This window comes from Lonchura striata, chromosome 13 (assembly GCF_046129695.1).
Source record: "Lonchura striata isolate bLonStr1 chromosome 13, bLonStr1.mat, whole genome shotgun sequence".
Classification (NCBI taxonomy): Eukaryota; Metazoa; Chordata; class Aves; order Passeriformes; family Estrildidae; genus Lonchura; species Lonchura striata.
This window is the reverse complement of record NC_134615.1, coordinates 20,641,147-20,661,308: the sequence shown is the minus strand read 5'-3', so window position 1 is coordinate 20,661,308 and position 20,162 is coordinate 20,641,147. Positions and strand designations below refer to the sequence as shown.

The following is a 20,162-nucleotide window of genomic DNA, read 5'->3' as shown; positions in this document are numbered from 1 at the left end:
TAAGCAAGAGCAGGCTAAGGTCTTATAAAAAGTAGCACACCCTTACAAGAATAACCTCATTATCAGCATGAGCTTTTGGGGTCCTACTTGTTTGCCCTCTCAAAATTAATCCACCTAACTTCAAAATTCTCAAAGTTGCCTTCTTTTCCAAACTGGCAAATAAAATCTAATGCTTGGCACATCAAACATTTAATTAAATTACTTACTCATGATCAGCATTAATTTCTCCCCCACTCCATAAATAACATTTTAACACGACAGAAATACATCAGCACGTGTTAAAAGCTTGGCCAAACTCGTTTCAGATTATTTCAATTCCAATTTTAGTATTCTCAAGTATGCAAGAAACACACAGCCATTACAACTCCACAGAAGTGATGGCTTTAATGCCCTGCTAACCTGCCCCACGCTGCCTCAACCTCTGATCCTGTACACCACAACACTTCAAGGTCCTGGTCGGGGATAACAAAGAGATTCACAAGCTCCAAGGAAAAGTGGGAGTGAGACACAGACAGCTCAGGGTCAGCTCTGGAGCAGGTGAGATTGTGCTGTGCTGGAGATAAGCTGCTTGTCCTGCTCCATCACTGCTGTGCCAAGGCAGCAGCAGCCTTTCACCTGCACCAGCAACTGCACAGCCCTGAGAGAAGGTCGAGCACTGCACGTGAGCACAGAGCTCACCTGGCCCAGGCAGCAACAGCCAGGCCTGTTCCATCAGGAGCACAAACTCAGGGGATCTGGCAACATGCAAACCCAAAATATTTTAAAATATTCCTATGAAAAGCTGAGGCTTAATTAATAGCTCTACAAATATTTTAAGACAAAAAAAAAATATTCTCTAACACTGTTTAACATTCAATTGCTGATTTCAAAAACTGATTTTGATTCATAGCCTCAGACAAAAATGCAACTGCTTGAAAATCATGTTAAACAGTAGACAGTGGTGCCAGTGTTTACTCACAGGAACACATGGATAAAGCTTAGGGCATCCAGTCTCCAACCAAGACTGAATGTGGAAGAAAATCTAAAGAGAACACTGGGAGAAAGTTCTGAAAATTTCCAACTGTAATGATACCCCCAGACTTACTTTTAAAGATACCTAATCCCTAAGAGGCTTAATTCAGTCCCATCTGCCCTCCCTCTCCTTTCAAACCCTCTCCACAGCCTCTGTCAGAGCTGTCTGTGTGTCCTGGCTCCTGGGAAGGAATCTCTGGCAATTTGGGGAGTAGTATTTCACTGCTCCCTCTCCCTGGAGGACTGAACCCTGCAGAGCCACCACTGCCCCTGCACTGAGTGTGCTCAAGGGTCCCTGAGAATGCCTCAGCCCCGGGAGCTTCGGTTCTGTCACACCTTAAAAGCAGTGTCAGAACAGCATCAAACAGATCCCAGGGACCTTCCACTTGCAACTGTATAAAAACCAGATGGGGAAGAACCTCCTCGGGGGGAGGCAGGGATGTGTGGGAAGAATGAGGCTCCCTGGAATTCTTGCCAAGAGGGGGTGACACACAGGTACCTCTGCTACCTTTCCACGTCCTCACCAAGGTTACCAAACTTCTCCTTTGGGATGGATAAACACCTCCAAACACATTGAAGGATATATTCCATTCTGCAGCTCTCAGCAGTAACCCAGTCTGACCATTTACCAGAGATGTACAGTGTTAAAAACAATCTACACTACCCATGGTTCAACTAATGTGAGCAAACACCAACATAATAAAATGCTTTGCTTACACTACACAATCAAGTATTTATGTATTTTCCATCCAGCATCCTGAGGTTCCAAAACCAATCACTTTAAAGAGACAATTATTAAGGGCTGCTTTCCACCCTGGTTTTTAAACATTGGCTTCAACATACACAAGTCTGAACTTCTGTGAATTTTCAAATGTGAATGTCTTCTTGCAGATACCACATGTATGAGATCAAGGATGAAAATAAAACTAACAATACTTGAATAAACCTGAAAATGAGGTCGTTTTAGAGAGGACATTACTAAAATCTTTCCCTTCAGATAATGACACTAAAAAACCAAGCACAATAATTAAAACAAAACCAGCAAAATTAAACATACTTTATGCAATTCTAAAATGGCATTTTTCTCATGAAGCTGCTGGTGACATGGGTGTTCTAATACTTTAATTTATTTGTCTTATTTGCACCTATCAAGATTTTTCTGCAATAAAGTTTGGGCATTGAATGCAAAATGCTGTCATACTCTTGGGACTATTAAAAAAAAGCTACACAACTACATCCTTAAAAATAAGCAGTCAAAGAACCAGTTAAAACTGTAGTTCTGAAATGCTTCCTGTGTGACTGAATAGGATAAAAAAACAACTGCATCTTGACTCTCTTATCCAAGTTAAAATTTTAAAATTACACAAATACTCTGCAGATGAGAATATTCTTAAAAGCATAGCATTTTTGAAATATATTTTTTCTATAATACAAGTTAGGAATATTGAATGAATGAGACTATTAAAGCTGGAACAGTGTTTCCAGCTCACTCCTGAGCCTCTGGCACTAATTTCCATGTTCAGTCTGACATGCTGCAAGGAATCAAGTTCCCTGTATTGAATCCCTGCCTCCCAACACTAATTCTCTTCAGAAAAATACTCATGTTAAACACCTTCCTTAGAGCAAATCCCAAATCCTGCTGATTGTCAGTCGCTGATGTTTCCAGTCACAACAAAACTGGAATCAGTTTCTAAGTTAATCTCTCCAATGAGATTACAGCAGTATAACATCCAGCTGCACTCCAGGAGATTCTACAGCACTTGGAACAAATCATTTCATCAATAACATCCCCATTACATCTTCAAGATATTAACTGCAGCTAGATTTTAACACAAATTACATAAAATGAATTAACCAAACAAATCTATCCAAGAAGATTTATTTTCTACCATTCAGGAATGAAAGTAAAAGTACTTATATATTTGTGTAATAGCTCTGATGACTAGGCAACATCTTAACTATGAGATAAAAGCAGCTGCAACAGGAATAATTCCAAGGAGGGGAAAAAGACCTCAAGGGGTTAAAATACCTGAGCTGCAAGCTCTGCCCATTCTGACTGGTTTTCGCTGTGGTCCCCCTAGCCACTTTAAAAAGGAATGCTAATGTTACACCCCACTGCCTGTAATGAAATCTCCACTGGTGTTCCTGTCTAGCATCACGAAGGCTGTCCTGGAGGAATAAAAGGAGGGTGAGTACGTGTTCCACAGCTGCTTGTCCTAGAAAAATAGGTAGAAATAGCACTGCTGCTGCATCATCATCCTGGGATCACCTGTGCTACAAGAACGCCAGGGAAATGAAGTGTCAACTTTGGCTTTCAGAAAGCATTAACGTGGCTTTCATCTACCACCCAAGAGCTTCAGATCTTCAGTCAAACTAGTTTAAGCTGCAAATACTCCCACTTCAACTGCTTTTCCATAAAGGAGTTAAAAATACAGCTTTTACAGCTGGATTATTCCTTGCCACCACTAAATGTCTAAGCAGAAGGCCAAACAAGTCAAACTAGTTCACACTTGAACTGAAATGATGAAATAGCTGATGTATACCCTACGCTATACTTATATATATATATATATTAAATATATAATCTTGCCCACCAGGTTACTCCTACAAAGTGGACTTACTCTTACAGCTCTGGGATAGGCTGCAGCAGAGCAGGAAAAGGAAGCATTCAGACAGAAGTGTGTTTTCTGGCAAGGAAAAAAAGAGCACATGCATATGACTGCACTCGGGTTTTATTAGCAGAGAAAATACTCTCCCATTAGTCATCCCCGCAGCAAACAAGGCATTGCTTCCTCACCCTTTACTTCTCTCCCAATTTCTCAAGTTATTTTTATGGAAAATGTAGGCAAAAGCAGCGTTCCCACAGGTTGTCCTTTCCTCTGAGCTGAAATTCATCAAGTCTTACTACAGAGGTGATTACTTAATTGGAGATGAGGTTTTACAAACTAACAAATCTCAAGAAACTTATTGCTGACATGCTTAAAAAAACACGGCCAAATTGTGAAACTGAAAAACAGGTTTGCTGCTTGGGCTTTTTATAGATTTTGAATTTGTAATCAGCATCCCATAACCAGGAGCTATGAAAACCACTGGCCATGTATTTACAGCTGTACCACAGTGTAAATAATATTTTAGGCAAAGCATATGTCAATATACCCTCTTTACGAAAAAATAAAAGTCGACTTTATAAAAACAAACGTATGCAAATGAAGCCACACTTGAAGGTGGGGTAGTTGCATATTAAAACTTTTAACGGCTGAAAATGCAACAAATCACAAGAAAACTCTCAGTGAAGCTGCCAGCCCTTTATCATTAGCCTGCAGCTCAAAACTAGAATATTAACACGTCTCCATAGTGCCTGGAGAAAGATCAGAGCTAGGTAAATGTAGGTCACCTAAGCCCATGAGTCAGTGCAACTCCACCTGCCCACCATTTAAGCTATCAAAGGCTCAAAAATATAGTGCATGACCAAACCTTTCCTTTTATTTTTTTCTCCCCAATTCAGGGTTTTTTTAGATGTTATTATAGAATTCTTACAGCTGAAGAAATTTACAGATTTTCTATATGTTTCACATAAATTAATCTGATGGGTTTTATTCCTTCATGAAAAAAAAAGAACTATCATCCTTAAAAAGTCATTTTCTGGTCAGAGGAAAAGGCAGATCTCTGGCTAGTAGGGAAGCACAGTTGTGACTGTCACATTACTGGAAGGACACGTTTCATGACCAAATCACCCCTTACAGCCTGATTAAGGGAGCACTCACCAGTTTATCCTGAATATTGTAACTCAAATATTCACAAAAGCAGAGCAGGTTGTACTCTTTTTATCAATTATATAACATACTTCAAATCAAAGCAATAAACTGAACAACAACCATAGAAAATCCTGCCAATTTCTTACACCCAAACAAGTTCTGTTTATGTATGCTCCTCATTCTGTTTCAAATAATGAGGTGCCTGTTGGCACTCCTCTATTTCAAACAGCAGCTGCCACAAAGTGCATCCAGCCCAAGGAAGTCGTCTATAAAATGGCCAGTGTAGTGAGCAGTGGGGAGAAAAAGGGAGTGGAAGAATAAAAACCAACCCATGTCACACAGGCACCACTGCATTTCTGAGTGAGCTGTTCCACAAAGACTCCTTATCTTCCCACGTGCAGGAACTGCACCAGCAGAAAACCTCTGCTGCTTCACATTTCAGATTTGCCCCAGCTGATATTCTCCTGTTCCACAAAACAACAAAGAAAAAGCCCACCGAAACAGGCACGATCTTATTTTGTAAATAATCACAGCATAAGGCAGGCAATGCAACTGTAGCACTCGTACATGACCATAAGGCAATGGCCCCTGACAGGAGAACTGTATCTACATTTTATATACAACTTTTAATTTGCATCCCGTGGCACACCATCGAGTGTTCTGGATGAGAAAACAACTCCCCTGCACCTTCCCCTGGCACTCCAGGTAGGAACACACATGAAGAGCAGGCATTTGGGGACTACAGCAGGAGTACCTGCAAAGTGCATTCCAGGCAAGAGCAGAGGGAGGTAACTGAATTGTGAGAGGTGATTACATCAACTCTTGGCTCTTTGGAGAGCAAAAGTAGGAATTACTGACACCTTTCCACCACCACTACAAACCCACAGAACATCTGCCTGTGATAAAGTAGTAACATTTTCCTGTTTTCTTGTTATGTTAAATCTAAATACAAGCCAAACAAAAATATTTTCCTATAATAATCTCCAAGCTGGCAGGCCTCACAAATATCAAATGAAAAAGAAATACTTCCCAAACAAGGAGATTGGTCCTTCCTCAGTTCTGAATTCAAGCACCATGGTTGGTAAAAAACCTCTGGCCGAGGCTCTATCTCTTCACACCCTCTAGAAGTTTGGAAACACCAGCTCCAGGCTGGTTGCTCATAACTCAGCAAACACATTTACTTCAAGCTCTGCAGGCTCCTCTTGCACTGAACTAGCTATTGAGTCTATGTGCAAATTGGAAACTCTCTCTATAATGAAGAGCAAAAATAATTAAGACTTGCATTATTCTGATTTGTCACTGCATGATAAGCTCTGAGGAAACAGAAGCTGGAACATGAAGTTCCTCAAGAACACAGCCAGTTTAACTACTCTTTTATTACAGGTGGAGCAGGCAAAACAATCCCTTAGTAATTTTATCTAATACTTCCCAGCAGAAAACCCTTAGTGCTGGCCTTTTTTTTTTGCTCTGCCAAACTAAAATCATTAGAGCTGCAAGCTTCAGTGCCAGACACCTTCAGTGGGATGAAGTTCTAAGAGCACCGTGGTAAAATCAGTTCTGCATCTGGAGAACACTGAGTCACAGTAAAAAGCAAATTGCCTTGGAACACCTCACAGCTGTCCAGGCACATTCCATAAATCCACCTTTTTCTGTGGTTTACAAAATCTTTATCTAGCAGATACTCCAGCAGCTAAGATCCTGAAGGATTGTTTTCCACAAGCTTCGCTCAGTTCCTCAATGTGCAAAACCTGCAGATGCATCTTCCCTGCCATCCCCAGAGTCTGCAGTACCAGGAGCCAGCACATTCCTGCCCTGGCCAGGCAGGATGCTCTGGGCTGAGGGAACAAAGCCTGGCTTTCCTGGAATGGCTTCCAGCTCAGAGACTGCAGAGCTGCCCTGGCACCGGCACTGCCACAGCAAAGCCTTTCTGCCCATCTTGCTGTATCTGAGTTTACCTCACAGGCTGCTTTTATCCTTCAAATTCATGGTTTAAAAAAGAAAAACCAACAGATCTAGACTTGGGTGATGTTATTAAAAAGGAGAAGTCAGAAGCAGAGCTCTAGGAGTAAAAAAAAGGAAGAATCTGACATTAAAGAAATGAAATAGATTAAATATGGGCATGCTGTAAGTTGTTCAAAAATATTACAATTGGCTTGAAGAGGCCAAAGATGAGGAACAAGAGTTAGATGAAGAGCTGACAGAGGAGCTGAAGTTATTGGTAGAGAAAGCAAAGGAGAAAAAAAAATTGAAATTGGGTTTTGTGCCTCCCAGACCACTCTCCCTTCCAAAAGCTGAACTATCACCCAAAATTCTGGAGTGACAGTCCTACTGTTGAGAGGAATCTCTTTAGTTCAGTTCCAGCAGTTTGTATCTCACACTCCCTCTCTTGTGAGCTGCTCCATGTGACTGGACAGTGAGTGCCCTCCCCATACAGGTGAAGGTGCCAACCTTGCAGGTACAGCAGCCAGTATTCAGGATGGCACCCTATTATTTTAAATATGGAAATTACACTAAAAATTAGGCTTTTAACATACAGCAATCAAAAGCAAAGCTGCAAAATTTAGACTGCTTACATCTTCATTAGATTCCCACTAGTTTGTGTATGTTTGATATTTTCTTTGCTGATTTCCACTACTCTCATCTTCACAGAGGACAAATACCTCAAAGGATCAATCCAGACCATCCAAGGGAACCATTCCAACCTGGGCAGTGAGGAGATTGCTGCTCCTATTTGTCAAGCAAGCTAGGAAATACAGTTTTCTTAATACAATAAAGAAAAGTGGGAAAAAGAATGCATAGCCTCTGAATTACTGCAGCTAAATTGTGGAAAACTAAAATCTTTCTCTAACAGCAGCTCAGCAAAGGAATCACCCACACAATGCTTTTCACAAGCAATTACTCAGGGCAGGATTTAGGATAGCTAAGATTAGGTGAGGTAAAAATTAGCTATCTGGACTCCATCCTGACAAGGAACACAGATTAACACTTTTGGAAAGCAGCTAAGCCCACCTGCCCAGGACTCATATGCCTCTTTTGATAGCCTAACTTCACATCTCAACCCTAAATTTTTGAAAAGCCGAATGCTTAGAACATTTTGCTGGATTGACAATCTCATCTCTTCTCCACAGGCCGAATGATCAGTGAGGTGATTACTGACAAATTGAGAAAAACTTATCCAGATGACTTTTTATTTATTTTTTTCTGCTGGTGGAAGGAGTGTTAAAGAAGTGAGGAACCAGTGCCAAGCAGAATATACAAGTGGCCAGGAACAAGGAAGAATGAGACTTTCCCCTCTGCGAGTTGTGACCTGTCAAAAATGGGTTATCTCATAGAGAAACAGCCAAAAATAAACCAGAGACTATGTGAAAAACACAATGATTGGTAAATGACTCATGGGGATCACAGAAACAAAACACAACTATCACTACAGAATAAAGTCACCAATATTTTAAGTTCTGTATCAGCTGAAGTTTGAACCTGCAGAGGTTCTTGCTGTGCTTTCTCCTGAAGGAACTCCAGCCCCTTCCAGGACACCACATGGATGTGGGATGTCCCATGAGGACAGCATCCCATGTTCTGATTCCCAGGACATTCTCAGCCATCCACCTCCTATACCAGCCCAACACATGGCAGGTGGAAACCTGCATGGATCTGGCAAAACCTGTGACAGCAACTTTGTATTTTGAAGGGGTTTGCAAGTTAAAATGAAAATTGGGACACCACACATATGCCACCGCCTCCCGAGACAGTTTTAGAGCTTATGTGTCTGCAAAACAACTTTATGTAGATGCAACACAGCTGTTAAAACAAATGCACAGATTAATACACTGCTGCCACCAAAGCCCAAACAGTAAGCACAGTACATACTCATATTTTTAAGTGACAGCATTAAAAATTGGGTATGAGTATGGCAGTAGGTATACAGCAAGAAAAAAAAATCTTAAAATTGTCAAAGTTAAGCTCATTCCAAAAGACTACCACTGATAATGCTGCTACTTTATGTCTTTCCTTGTACAACATCTTCTGTCAGCATTCAGAGTTCTTTTGCACATATGAATGAACAGAATGCACAAAACAGCACTCCAGATACTTCCCAACACATTTAGAGTCTCAAAGATACTGAAATTCTTTTGCTTTCTGAAGGTAAAAAAGCAATCAAACCAGAATATTCTGACAAACTGCTGAAGCCCCCGGTGCTCAGAGAGCAGAGCACACCCCCAGCTCGTGTACCCTCCAGGCAGGCAGGAGTTGAGTCACCACCTCCTTGGATGAGCAGCTCGGAACGGGAATATCGACACCAGCAGGAGCACAGGCAGCTCTGCTCTGGCTCTTCAGCTGCCTCAGTGCAGGGCCAGAGGCAGGAGCAGCTCTGTCTGCAGTGTCCCTGCTCTCACCCACAGCTCCACCAGCTCGTCTGCAACTCCAGCACCCCGTGTCTCCTCTCCCTCACCCATCCGTGGCTTTGGAGACCCCACTGAAGTACCACCAAATTGTCATCTGGCCCACAATGCAGACAAGGTTGAGCAACAATGATGAGACCACACCCTCAACCCTCACACTCTTCTGCACACTCTGAACCTGTGAGACTTTCCACTTCCGAACAACACCAACTTTGGTGGTTTTTGGAAGAACATGCTCCCCATGGGTCTGTTCACTTCCTCCTTTGGTCCCAAATCTAATTAAGAGATCTTGCAAATCATAATGACATTCAGTAAAGCAATGAATTGCACAACTGTTCAAAATGGTTGTTTTGCAAGTAAGGCAGAAAACACAAACTGAACTAGAAAATACAAACTGATTTAAATTTCACATTAGAGATGTCTGTCATTAACAAATATTACTGGCTACTCAGTAAACACACTGGATGTGCTAGACACTCAGACCCGCCAATAAGCAGTTGTTCACTAATTACAAGTGGTTTTTTTCAAGCTGTCACAAAATAAATAAATTTAGAGCACACACGCTTTGGTATGGTTTGAATACCAAATGGCTAAAAACCACCTTAACTCTTAGCTCATCTCTTTCCTAACCATAAAAATCCAGGAGGAATTCAGACCAATTATGAAGTCACACTACCATGAAAACACAGGCTCCACAGCTCAGCCCCACTGGAGCACTGCTGCTGGGCAGGAGGGACCCCTCCGAGCCCCTGGCACCCACCACTGCCAGCAGCACAAAGCAAAGGGGAAAAATGTGCACAGCTGCCCTACCACACCACTCTGCAGGGCTCAACGCCAATGATAACTTGGAGAAATCTCTATTTCAATGATGTGATTGGATCAAATCAGAAAATCGTATCAGCCTTAATGTGACAATCATTAGTGTCAAGTGTAATACACATCCACTGCCTTTATCCTCTCCAGTTGAGGAAACAGCTCTGGCAACACCTGGAACACCACGGCAGCATCTGCCACCTGGACTCACAGCAACAAGAGTGACCACCACAGCCCGGTGACCACCACAGCCCAGAACTATGTCTGGACTACGGTGAAGTTCAAGAGACTGAGACCATGAACCTGTTGACAGGAACAAATTCAACAGTTTTATTTCTTCTGCTCTGAAAGCTGACTGATCCTCTTTCACGCTTCTGACTCTGCTGCACTTACATTTTCTGTTGCTTGCAATGCCAGGATGACAATTTTATGTATCTCGTTTTTGTCTGCTCTGAAAGCACACTAACTGCATAAACTCTTTTTTTGTTGTTGTTGTTTCAAGTTCTATTAGGGAGTTCTCACCATGTGTGATGAAATGTGGAAGCCTAAACTTCTTAACAGCAATGGTCTATGGTCACAGCCCTTAACTGAGAAGAAAGTGAGTACTGCCTAAATAAGTGGAAATTGCCTCAATAAGTTGTCTTTGACTTTTTTCCAACTTTCTATCAATTAACGACAGTGCTCCACAGGCATTTTCAAACTGTTGTGGTTTTGGATTTGTATCCCAAAGGCAGCAGCAGAACAGAAAGTGAGGTTTTCCATGCTGTAAGGACATCAGAGTGCTATTTCTTTCTTTCTTTGGTCAGCTAGCTATTATTAGAACCCATAAGATTTAATGGCTAGACTAAGTAGACTGGAACTCAAGAGAACTCGATTCTTTTTGCAATTCAGCTGTTACCTGTGCTGACAATGACTCTTTTCCTTTCTGCTTGACTTCCCTCTCCTTTTTACCCTATCTACTCACATTTAAAATGACAAGGCCATTCCACACTATATACCAGCCTCCTTTTGAACTGAATATCCTCCCTAAGTAACATAGTCCAAAGCCATTATTTGAATACAACTAATCTAATTGCCTGCCTCTACCATTAAACAAATTAACTGAACTTTTGTCACTTCCCTCTCCATCCAGCCTAAAGCTTACACCAAGAATTCAAGGGATTATCAGTATCTTACCTATCTGAACAGGTTGTTCTATTACCTGCAAAGACATCCCACTCCATCAAGACAAAACATTTTTGGACCAGAAGCTTTCACTTATTTGTATGGATGATACACGACTTCTGTATTTTTGAGTTACAGTGGCAAATGCATTGTCAGTGTGCAACATTCAGGGGGAAAAATGAGGCAGGAAATATGTGAATCACTTGAGCAGGCTCTAAACGTTGTATGAAAAAATATGCCCAGTGCACTGAGGGAATAGCTCAACTATTTCTGCTGGTCTGCCCAGTGGATTTCAAACAAAATAAGAAGTCTTTCATACACAAAATTCTTTGAAGAAAACCTACTTTCTTGCATGTTTTTTTAAATGCATTTTTCACACAACCTTTAGAGACAAGCTCTTCTTTACAGCTTCTTACAGATTGTGCAGTTTTCTCTTCCACCTCAAAGCAGAGCCTCACTTGGGGTATTTACTTTTTTAACAAAGCAAAAAAATTTCAGATCCCTTAAGTGGTTTTCCAGTTTGTGTTAACATTACCATCGATGGCAGCCCATCTATATCCCTTTCTTTCCTACTATAATTCCAATGCAAATAATACACGGTGCTTCTTTTAAAGCTTCTATCCATGATGTGAATTCACATTTAATACTACAAGCAGCAAATTCCCCAAAGTGCTCCTGGTACATTTCTTTCCTACGGCACTGACATTGGTGGCTACCACAGAATCTCAACAAGCCTTTCTTGATTTGAAGAACAGATGTTTTTTTCCACAAGGTGTACGATTCAAAGAAGCCTTACACAAACATTTTGTTAAGGCTACTGTGATTTAATCTTCCTCCTGCACACTACTGGTGAAGAAAAACAGACCTTGTAGCACACACTGAAGATCAATAGATCATATGCTGCCAAACAAGGAGGAAAAGTTCTTACACATATTTAAAATATCAGGAATATCTGGAAATAAATTAGGTATTACAGAGTCAAATACAAAATGAAAAGACTTCAAAGTTTTACTCTATTAAAGCATTAATGAATATATTAACATGAGCACTAACAAAACAGAATCCTTTTAAGTGTTTTAAAAATAACCAACACAGTCCCATTATTGGAAATACTTAAAACACAGTCTTAAATACCTATGGCACAATTTCATAAAACAAAAATAGGTTTCAGAACCTCAATTTTAAAATATCAGACTATTCTATTATGGAATGTCTGAATATACAAACACACACACATGTACACACACACACACTTTTTTCACCATGAAGCATTACCCTTTGTTCCCTAATCCCCAGTTGTATGTTTAATGATCACACATAAAACACTTCCATCAAAAAGAAAAACCGCAGTTCCAGCATGTTTAATTCTTTGGAAATGAACATCTACATTGCTGAAATGGCATTAGAGTGACAAATGACTATAATCCAGTGGCCCAAGGCCAGCAACTTCTATTCTAACAGATCTGGCAGTTTTGTACAACACAGCACGTTGTGTGTCGATCACTAAGAAATGAGACTGCTCAGTTTACCTACAAACAAAACCCCACTTAACTTTACAAGTATTTTAACAGCTACATGAATGGAAAGACCAGTATGTCTGAGCAACTGCCTACAGAAACTGGATTTATTAATAGGTAAATGGCTGGATCCATTCTAAGAAGTCTCCAGATCAGTGCTATAGTCTAGAATACACAGAATAAATAGCAGTGATTCACAAAACCTGTGGGTTTTAGCCTATTTGCATGCTGCCATATAGTTCCAAATTTAAGTTCTATGTCAGTTTTCCCAGACTTCCTTTTTTTAAGTCAACCAACCCACATTCACCCACTTTACTCTGTGTGGATTCACCATTCACATTTTAGAAAGGCAAATGATCCCTTCTGGCTACCGAAACTCCCGGTTTCAGCTGCAGCCCCAATTCCCAAGATCACAGAAGCCTGGAATAACTGCTCACTCCATGGGTAAAAGATGAGCCCAGACCCTTCTGAGCAATGAAAAAAAGCCAAATTCAGCTTATTCAGACCTTTAAAAGACAACAGCAACTGAGCAGCTGCAGCAAGATGGGGCACTCACACACCTCCCTCCAATTCCACTCCCAGCAGCTCTTTCCCACGGCCACCTTTTATTTTGTGTTCAGGGTGTCCCCCACATCTTCAGTGGATTTCACAAACCTGACACAATCCAATTGCCCCATCCCCAAACATTTCTTTCTGCCCGTGAGGACACTCCAACGTTACACATCTGTACACAAGAAACTCATCCAGCTGCATAACAAACATTTTTTGGACATTATTTTCACGACATCGATTTCCTAATCACCACAAACATCAGGCAAGACACTGCAAAGACAGCACAGCACAAATGCCTGCAGGCTGCTGCTTTTTTTTATTTTTCTTTTTTTTTTTTTGTCTTCTAGAAAGAGTCCTGGCTTAAGAAAACATCAAACTGCACCCTGCCAGGGAGCAGCCCTCCAAGCCGGCCATAAAAGAAGCAGTTTGCAGTGCAGTGTTTCAGGGAGTCAGGTTGCATGCCATGTTCTGAGTTCCAGTTCTTCTGGTTGCCAGGCCAGACACAACCTGGGTGAGGATGAGCAGCTTAGGAGCTGTTTCAGCTTTTTTTTTCTCAGCTCAAACTCGCCTGGTTTTCACTTCAGCCGGGTTTGGGGCCAACGTGGTACATTTAAAATGGCACCGAGTTCATTTGACACCACAGTAATGGTGGGAGAGCAAAACAAGCATAAATGATTCATTCTGCTATGGTATCCTTTCTTCTGCTTAACTTGTTTTCACAGGATTTACAAATGATGCGCCTGTATTAATTCTTTCTATGAAAAACAATAGAAAAAGTGGCTGAAACAACTGTTTATACAGTTCCTACAGAGTTTTATTCTTTACAGAGAAATAGTTTTTAAGTTGTCCTTTTTTATTTTTTCAAGAGATTTTTAGATGCCCTTGATGACAAGTGGTTTTAACTAGATCAGCTTAGCATCTTTAGTGTCATGGAGCAATACACAGCAGGTTTACTTGTAGCTCACCTTAAAAAAGGACAGACTGTGAGTACAGTCAGCACACACCCAGCAGACCGACAGCAACACTTAAACCTCATGAGATGATTATGAAATAGTGACATGGAATAGAGGCACAAAGACCAGCAATATCTGAACTGTGCTATCAAACGCTTCTGCGCCTGCTGAGCTGGCCACCCAAAATCAATGGAAATATTCAATATGATGGGGTTTCAGGAGTCATTTGTCACAATGTGCAAACTGACTGATGAAATATTTCTGCCCACTATTCCATGAATCCATCCATTGGCAGAAATCTGACTCTGCATTTTAGCTGGAGGAGCAGCGGGATTTTCTTGAAGATGTTTTTTCCCCTGTGTGACAAAAAATGCCTCAATGATGGTACACCCAAATTAGAGATATGGAAGAAGAAAACACTTCTGTCTACTTCTGCATCATGACATGAACATAATGACTCAATAATCTTATTTATCTTGTACTCAGAACAGGCAAGTTTTATCAAAACTTTCTTACTTTTTCTACTCATCTGCAATACTACCATCCTAAAACAAAAAGGAAACATCTACATGTGAAACTGCATCCCTGAACTTATTATCTTCAGGCTTTTCATCCCAAAGGCTGCAAAACATTGTTACCTTAATTCAGCATCACAGCACTGTTCTGGAAGATGTACTCAAATAAATCCCAGACATCATCTCAATAAACTGGTTAAAATGGATAAAAAAACCCAAAACCAGTAATATGAACAAAGTATTAGCTAAACAGTATCTTACAAATGTGCTTCCACAATATATATGTTCCACATTTTATACTATCTAATACAAATAATGTAAGTTCAGCAGCAACCACACGAGGCCTAATATTCACCTTTACCTACAGAGGGGGATGATTTAAAATAGTCTATGCTCAAGTTGCTACTAAAGATGAATTTACAGCCCAGTTTAAATTTCAGCTATGGAGCATTTCACCATAAACTAAATCATCAGCCTAAGTTTTCTTGTTTTCAAGTACACCAGCAAAATTATGTACAGACCAAGACACGTCCTTAACTCCGCTGAATCATGAAAATAGCTGCATTTTAAACCCCAAAGTTATCAAACTGACCACATGTATGGCTGAGGGGGGAGAAAGCAGGCAGTGAAACAACTCTTGAGTCGGACACTGAATCCTCCTGAGGTATCTGCATTCAAAAATCATTCATTGGGACAATAAAAAAGGTCCAAAAGTAAGTGAGTTTCCCTTACTTTGAAATAAAACTAGAAGGACGCAAATTTTTAAAATTAGTCTTAATTTTGAAACAAACTCCAGACACTGCAGCTGCCTTAAGAACACCCACATTAACAAAGGCACTCACGTTTTGCCCTCAAACATAAATAAATCAAGCTGGACAAGAAATGTCGGTATAGTTTTCACCAATTACAAACTTTTTAAAATGGAAATGCCAGTGCCACCAGTTCACGTCTTTATTTGATGTGTAACTTAACTTCATGGAGGAAAAAACCCTGAAACCTACAGAACTTACAATAAAGCATCACCCTGTTCGAAATTACTTACATTTTATGAAACGTGCTTCCTATGACAGAAGACACGGATCCTTAACAAAATTATGTTTAACACCACCACAGTTTTCTAAACTTTATTATTTGCTAAACAAAAAAGTTGCTCAAAGTCCTTGCAAATAAAACACTCCAGAGCTCCACACGCTTTTCCTGACATTCCTGCTTCCAATCTCTTTGGGAGAAAAACCTTAAGGGAAACAGAGAAGCGAACCCATTCAATAATTCGCTCTAAGCACACACTGGATTAGCCCAGGAACCCAGCTGTAAAGTTCCAGCGAAAAACCACCACTACTGCAGTTTTTTTTCCACTCGGTGCACAAATCTCCGGGCTGGTTCAGCCAGTGGGATCCATGGAATCCGCACACGCATCCCCGTGCACGGCGATCTTGCAACACTCAGCCCTTTGCACCCCGATGCGCCGGGGTTTATCGAGTGTTTGGGCGGGGGGGAGGGGGGAGGATTAGTTTACAAATCTCCTTATTCCCTTCTCGTTATAGAAACGTTTCTGCCTCTCCCCCCACTCCAAAAAATTAAAAAGCGCAGCCGGAGCGATGCGCTCTGTCCGAGCCGCCCTCGGGCGGGGGCTCAGCACCGACACCCCCGCCCCGGGCCCCGGCGTGGCGACACCGACACCGGAGCGGGGCCGGCCCCCCGCACTCCGGACCCCTCCGGGATGGGAATTCCGCCCCGGGAGCGCCGGATCCGCCACCCCCGCGGGCAGCGAGGCCGCCCCACCGCCCTCGGCACATTCAATGAACGTGCACAATCACCCTGGGCCTACTCCCGGCCACCACGCTCCCCCCCCCTCCTCCTCCAACATCCCGGGGCCCGCCCGCCGCCGGGAGCCCGGCGGGGTCCGGGCGCGGTGGCGCAGGGCTGCCCGCGGGCCCGGGCGGTACCTGAGCGCCGTGCAGGGCCATGGCGCCCCGCGTCCCCGGGGAGCTCGGCGGTCCCGGCCCCTCACGCCGCCGCCCCCGCCGCCGCCATCTTCTCCCTCGCACGCACCAGCCGGGCCGGGCGGGCGGGCGCGCGCCGCACCGCGCATGCGCCGTCCCCGCCCGCCCGCTGCGCGCGCACGGGGCGGGAGCTGAGGGCGCCCAGGGAAAAGGGCGGGAGGCGGCTCCGCCCCCCTGAGGGGAGCGGGGCGGGAAGGCGGGCGGGGAGCCCCGAGAGCGTCCCCGCAACGCCGCGCCCGGCATCGCCCCTGTGGGAGGGTGAGGGAGCGGGGAGGGTTTAGCCTGGGGAAGAGGAGGCTGAGAGGGGGATCTCGTTAGTGCGTGTGAAGAAATATCGGCAGGGCGGGTGCCAAAAGGATCGCAGAATCATGGGATGGGTTGGGTTGGGAGGGAGCTTAAAGACGATCCAGTTCCGCCCCCTGCCATGGGCAGAGACGCTTTTTGCTATCGCAGGTCGCTCCAAGCGCTGTCCGGCCTGGCTTGGGCACTGCCAGGGATGCAGGGCGGCCACGGCTGCTCTGGGCGCCTGTGCCAGGCTGGTGCTCAACAACAGGACAAGCAGCAGTGGCCATAAAATAAACCATAAAGAAGTTTCAGCTCAACATGAGAGGGAATTTCTGTTCACGTAAGGTGGCAGAGCTCTGGAATAGCTGCCCAAGGAGGGCCTGGAGTCTCTTTGAGGGAAACATTCCGAGCACACCTGGCCAAGTTCCGGTGTCACCTGCTCCGGGTGTCCTTACCTTGGCAAGGTCCAGGGCTGGGTGATCTCCAGAGCTCCTTTCCAACCCAAAGAATTAATTACATGACTCCTTGATTAAGTTGGGAAAGCCTTCCAAGACCACCTAGTCCACCCTGTGACCAATCCCTTGTCAGCCAGCCCAGAGCACCGAGTGCCACATCCAGGCATTCCTTGGACACCTCCAGGGATGGTGATTCCACCACCAGCCTGGACAGTCCATTCCAATGTTTAATCACCCTTTCTGTGAATAAATTCCTCCTAACGTCCAGATTTCACCTGTCCAGATTTCAGGCTTTTACAGATGCTGAGGGTCAATCTGGCAAGTTCCAAGCAAAGCTGTGTGCCCAGATGATGCCAGAGCGAAGCTGTCCCATCTCTGTCCCAAATAACCAGGATGGGAATGGGTTCAGAGTTTGTATCTAGGAGAGGAAAAAAAAAAAAAAATTAGCAATGACTAAGCCAATCTCATGATTTTGAGCGGATTGAGTCATAACAATACTGAAACCCCCAGGCAAGAATCCATCAAATTAATCGCTAATTTAGTCCATATTTTTTTCCCTTACACAAACTACCAAGTCCTGCAAAAGTCTAATTCGGCTGGGCAGCGAGTGATAGAGACAACTTTAAATCGGTGAGAAAGTTAAATAGAAGAAAAGGAAGAGCACACAAGAACTCTGTGTCTTTGGCTGTTCACGGAAAGTGGGAAGAAGATTCCTCCCCGTCTCCACGACAAGGACACGTCCCTCCTGTTTTGTGAAGAGCAACACTTGCCGTGTGCTAATGACAATAAATGATTTTCTCTATCAGCCTTTACCCTCCCAGCTGACACACCCAGCTGCCGCTCCCTCGCTTTTGTCTCTCGCAAGTGTTGCTGTGCTGTCCTGAGGCAGAGAAGCAGCAGTAAAAATGGCTGGTTAATATTAAAAGGGAGAAACAAAAAAGGGAGACAAATGTTCAGGCTTTTTGCATACAGCAGTTCAAACGTCTGAAAGCCCCTCTCCCCTCGGGAGTCTAATTTACAAGGTAAATAATGGAATGAAAACCCTTACGTGGCTCATCTGGTTGAAGGCAAAATTCCCTTCTGCCCACAATGCTGCCTAAGTAAACTGACTGTTTCAAAATACAAATGAACACAGTGTCTTCAGCCTGGAAAGCAGAGAGTTCAAATACCAAAACTGCTAAAGCCCAGAGCTGAGGGTGAAAACTGAGAAAGGATATCACTGTCTCATTCAGCAACATTTTAAACATGTTCAATTTTATCCCATCTTAGTATAGTTTAGTTATATATCTGTTAACATTTAACCGCAATATTTCCTAATAATCTAAGGGTTTGGTTTTTTTGTTTGTTTGTTTGTTTTTGTAATACAGTGCTTTGATGAAACTTACCTGCTGCAAAGTTTCACCTCGGTTCTATTTTATTAATTTTTGCTGGTTTTAGTAACCTGTTATTTCATTACTGCTTTCATTGCATAAACCAGTTGTATTTTCTTACATCCTTTATGCCAGTGGCTGTGAATTATCCCTCCAAATCAACAAGCTGCTTTTCCAAATTAAAAAAAATAACCAGTGTCATATTTTTTCTTTCTGCATATACACATTCTTAAGATTCGTGGAGCAATGTTCTTACCAACGTGTGGATTTATCAAAACCAAATGAGGTCCGTGGCTGTGGAAATAAAGGATAAACCACTCCCAGGGTATCTGGCTCCAGGTCCTGCTGTAATTGCTCTTATCCTGCTGGGAATGCAAAGCGCTGGGGACTCCTTGGGACTTCACAAGGTCATGAGATCCGTGCTCGTGACAGTGCCAGATGTGTACACATGTATTCTGAGCACTTCTCAGGATGACTTTTGGGGAGCTGGAGCCCTCAGGACCCTCGCACCCGCTTTTTCAGGGACAGAGGGAATACTTCAGGAGGTTTAGTACTGCCCTTGTAGAACTTCCTCCTGGTGCCAAGAACTTCAGGAGCTCCCAGGACTTTTTTTTTTTCAGAGATGCAGAACTTTTATCCCAGCAATTTCTAAGTCCAATAAGGGCTTTGCCTACATAAAGCATTTGCAAGCCCTGGCTGGATCTCAGGGAGTGTCAGTTGGCTCATCTTTAAAATAGGATATTTACATTTTCAGTAGAGAACCAGCCAGCTCTAGGTCAGCACGGGAGATTGTAGAATTATCAACCTTGGTAATATTTTTTTAACTTTCTGAGCCCTAAATGCCCCAGGCCAGCAGCAGGCACTGGGAGTGGGCAAAGGGAACCTGAGAGCAGAAAGGCAGGAATGGTTCTGCAGGTGGAAGACTTTAGACAGGTAGCACAGGACACAAACTGCAGCTATTTAGTTCCAAAAAAATGGGTTAATGCAAACCTGACTTCAAATTCCACATTCCTAAATTTGTTGAACAATTGTAAAAGATTTGCTGATGTAAAAAAGCTTAAGCATGGACTAGTTCAAGCAGAAACACATTTGAAGAATGGACAAGCCTTCAGTAGATCATGTGGCTGCTTGACTCAGTGTTTCAATTATCTATGCAGAACTTCTGGCTAATTAATTGTGACTTATTCATCCTTATCTTAAATATAAGTCTTCCCTCTTCTCATTCAATCATCTCTGTCAGTTCTGTAGCATCAAAAGAACCAGCAAGTCTCCATCTCACCTTCCCCTTGTGTTTTGTCACCAAACCCATCACCATAGAACAAAGGTATATTTTTTCCCAAAGCCATTCCAAGTTCCAGGAGGAACTAAG

General features: G+C 42.8%; 1 protein-coding gene across 1 annotated transcript in view; it reads right to left on the bottom strand.

The window, feature by feature from the left end:
- Window positions 1-16,745, bottom strand: part of USP10 (ubiquitin specific peptidase 10) — a 47,600-nt gene extending 30,855 nt beyond the window's left edge. Inside the window, exon 1 of the mRNA XM_021541248.2 lies at window positions 16,627-16,745. Within this exon, the coding sequence (XP_021396923.1) occupies window positions 16,627-16,647 (21 nt within the window). The 5' untranslated portion in view covers window positions 16,648-16,745. The remainder of the gene's footprint in view (window positions 1-16,626) is intronic.
- Between the last annotated feature and the right edge of the window lie 3,417 nt (window positions 16,746-20,162).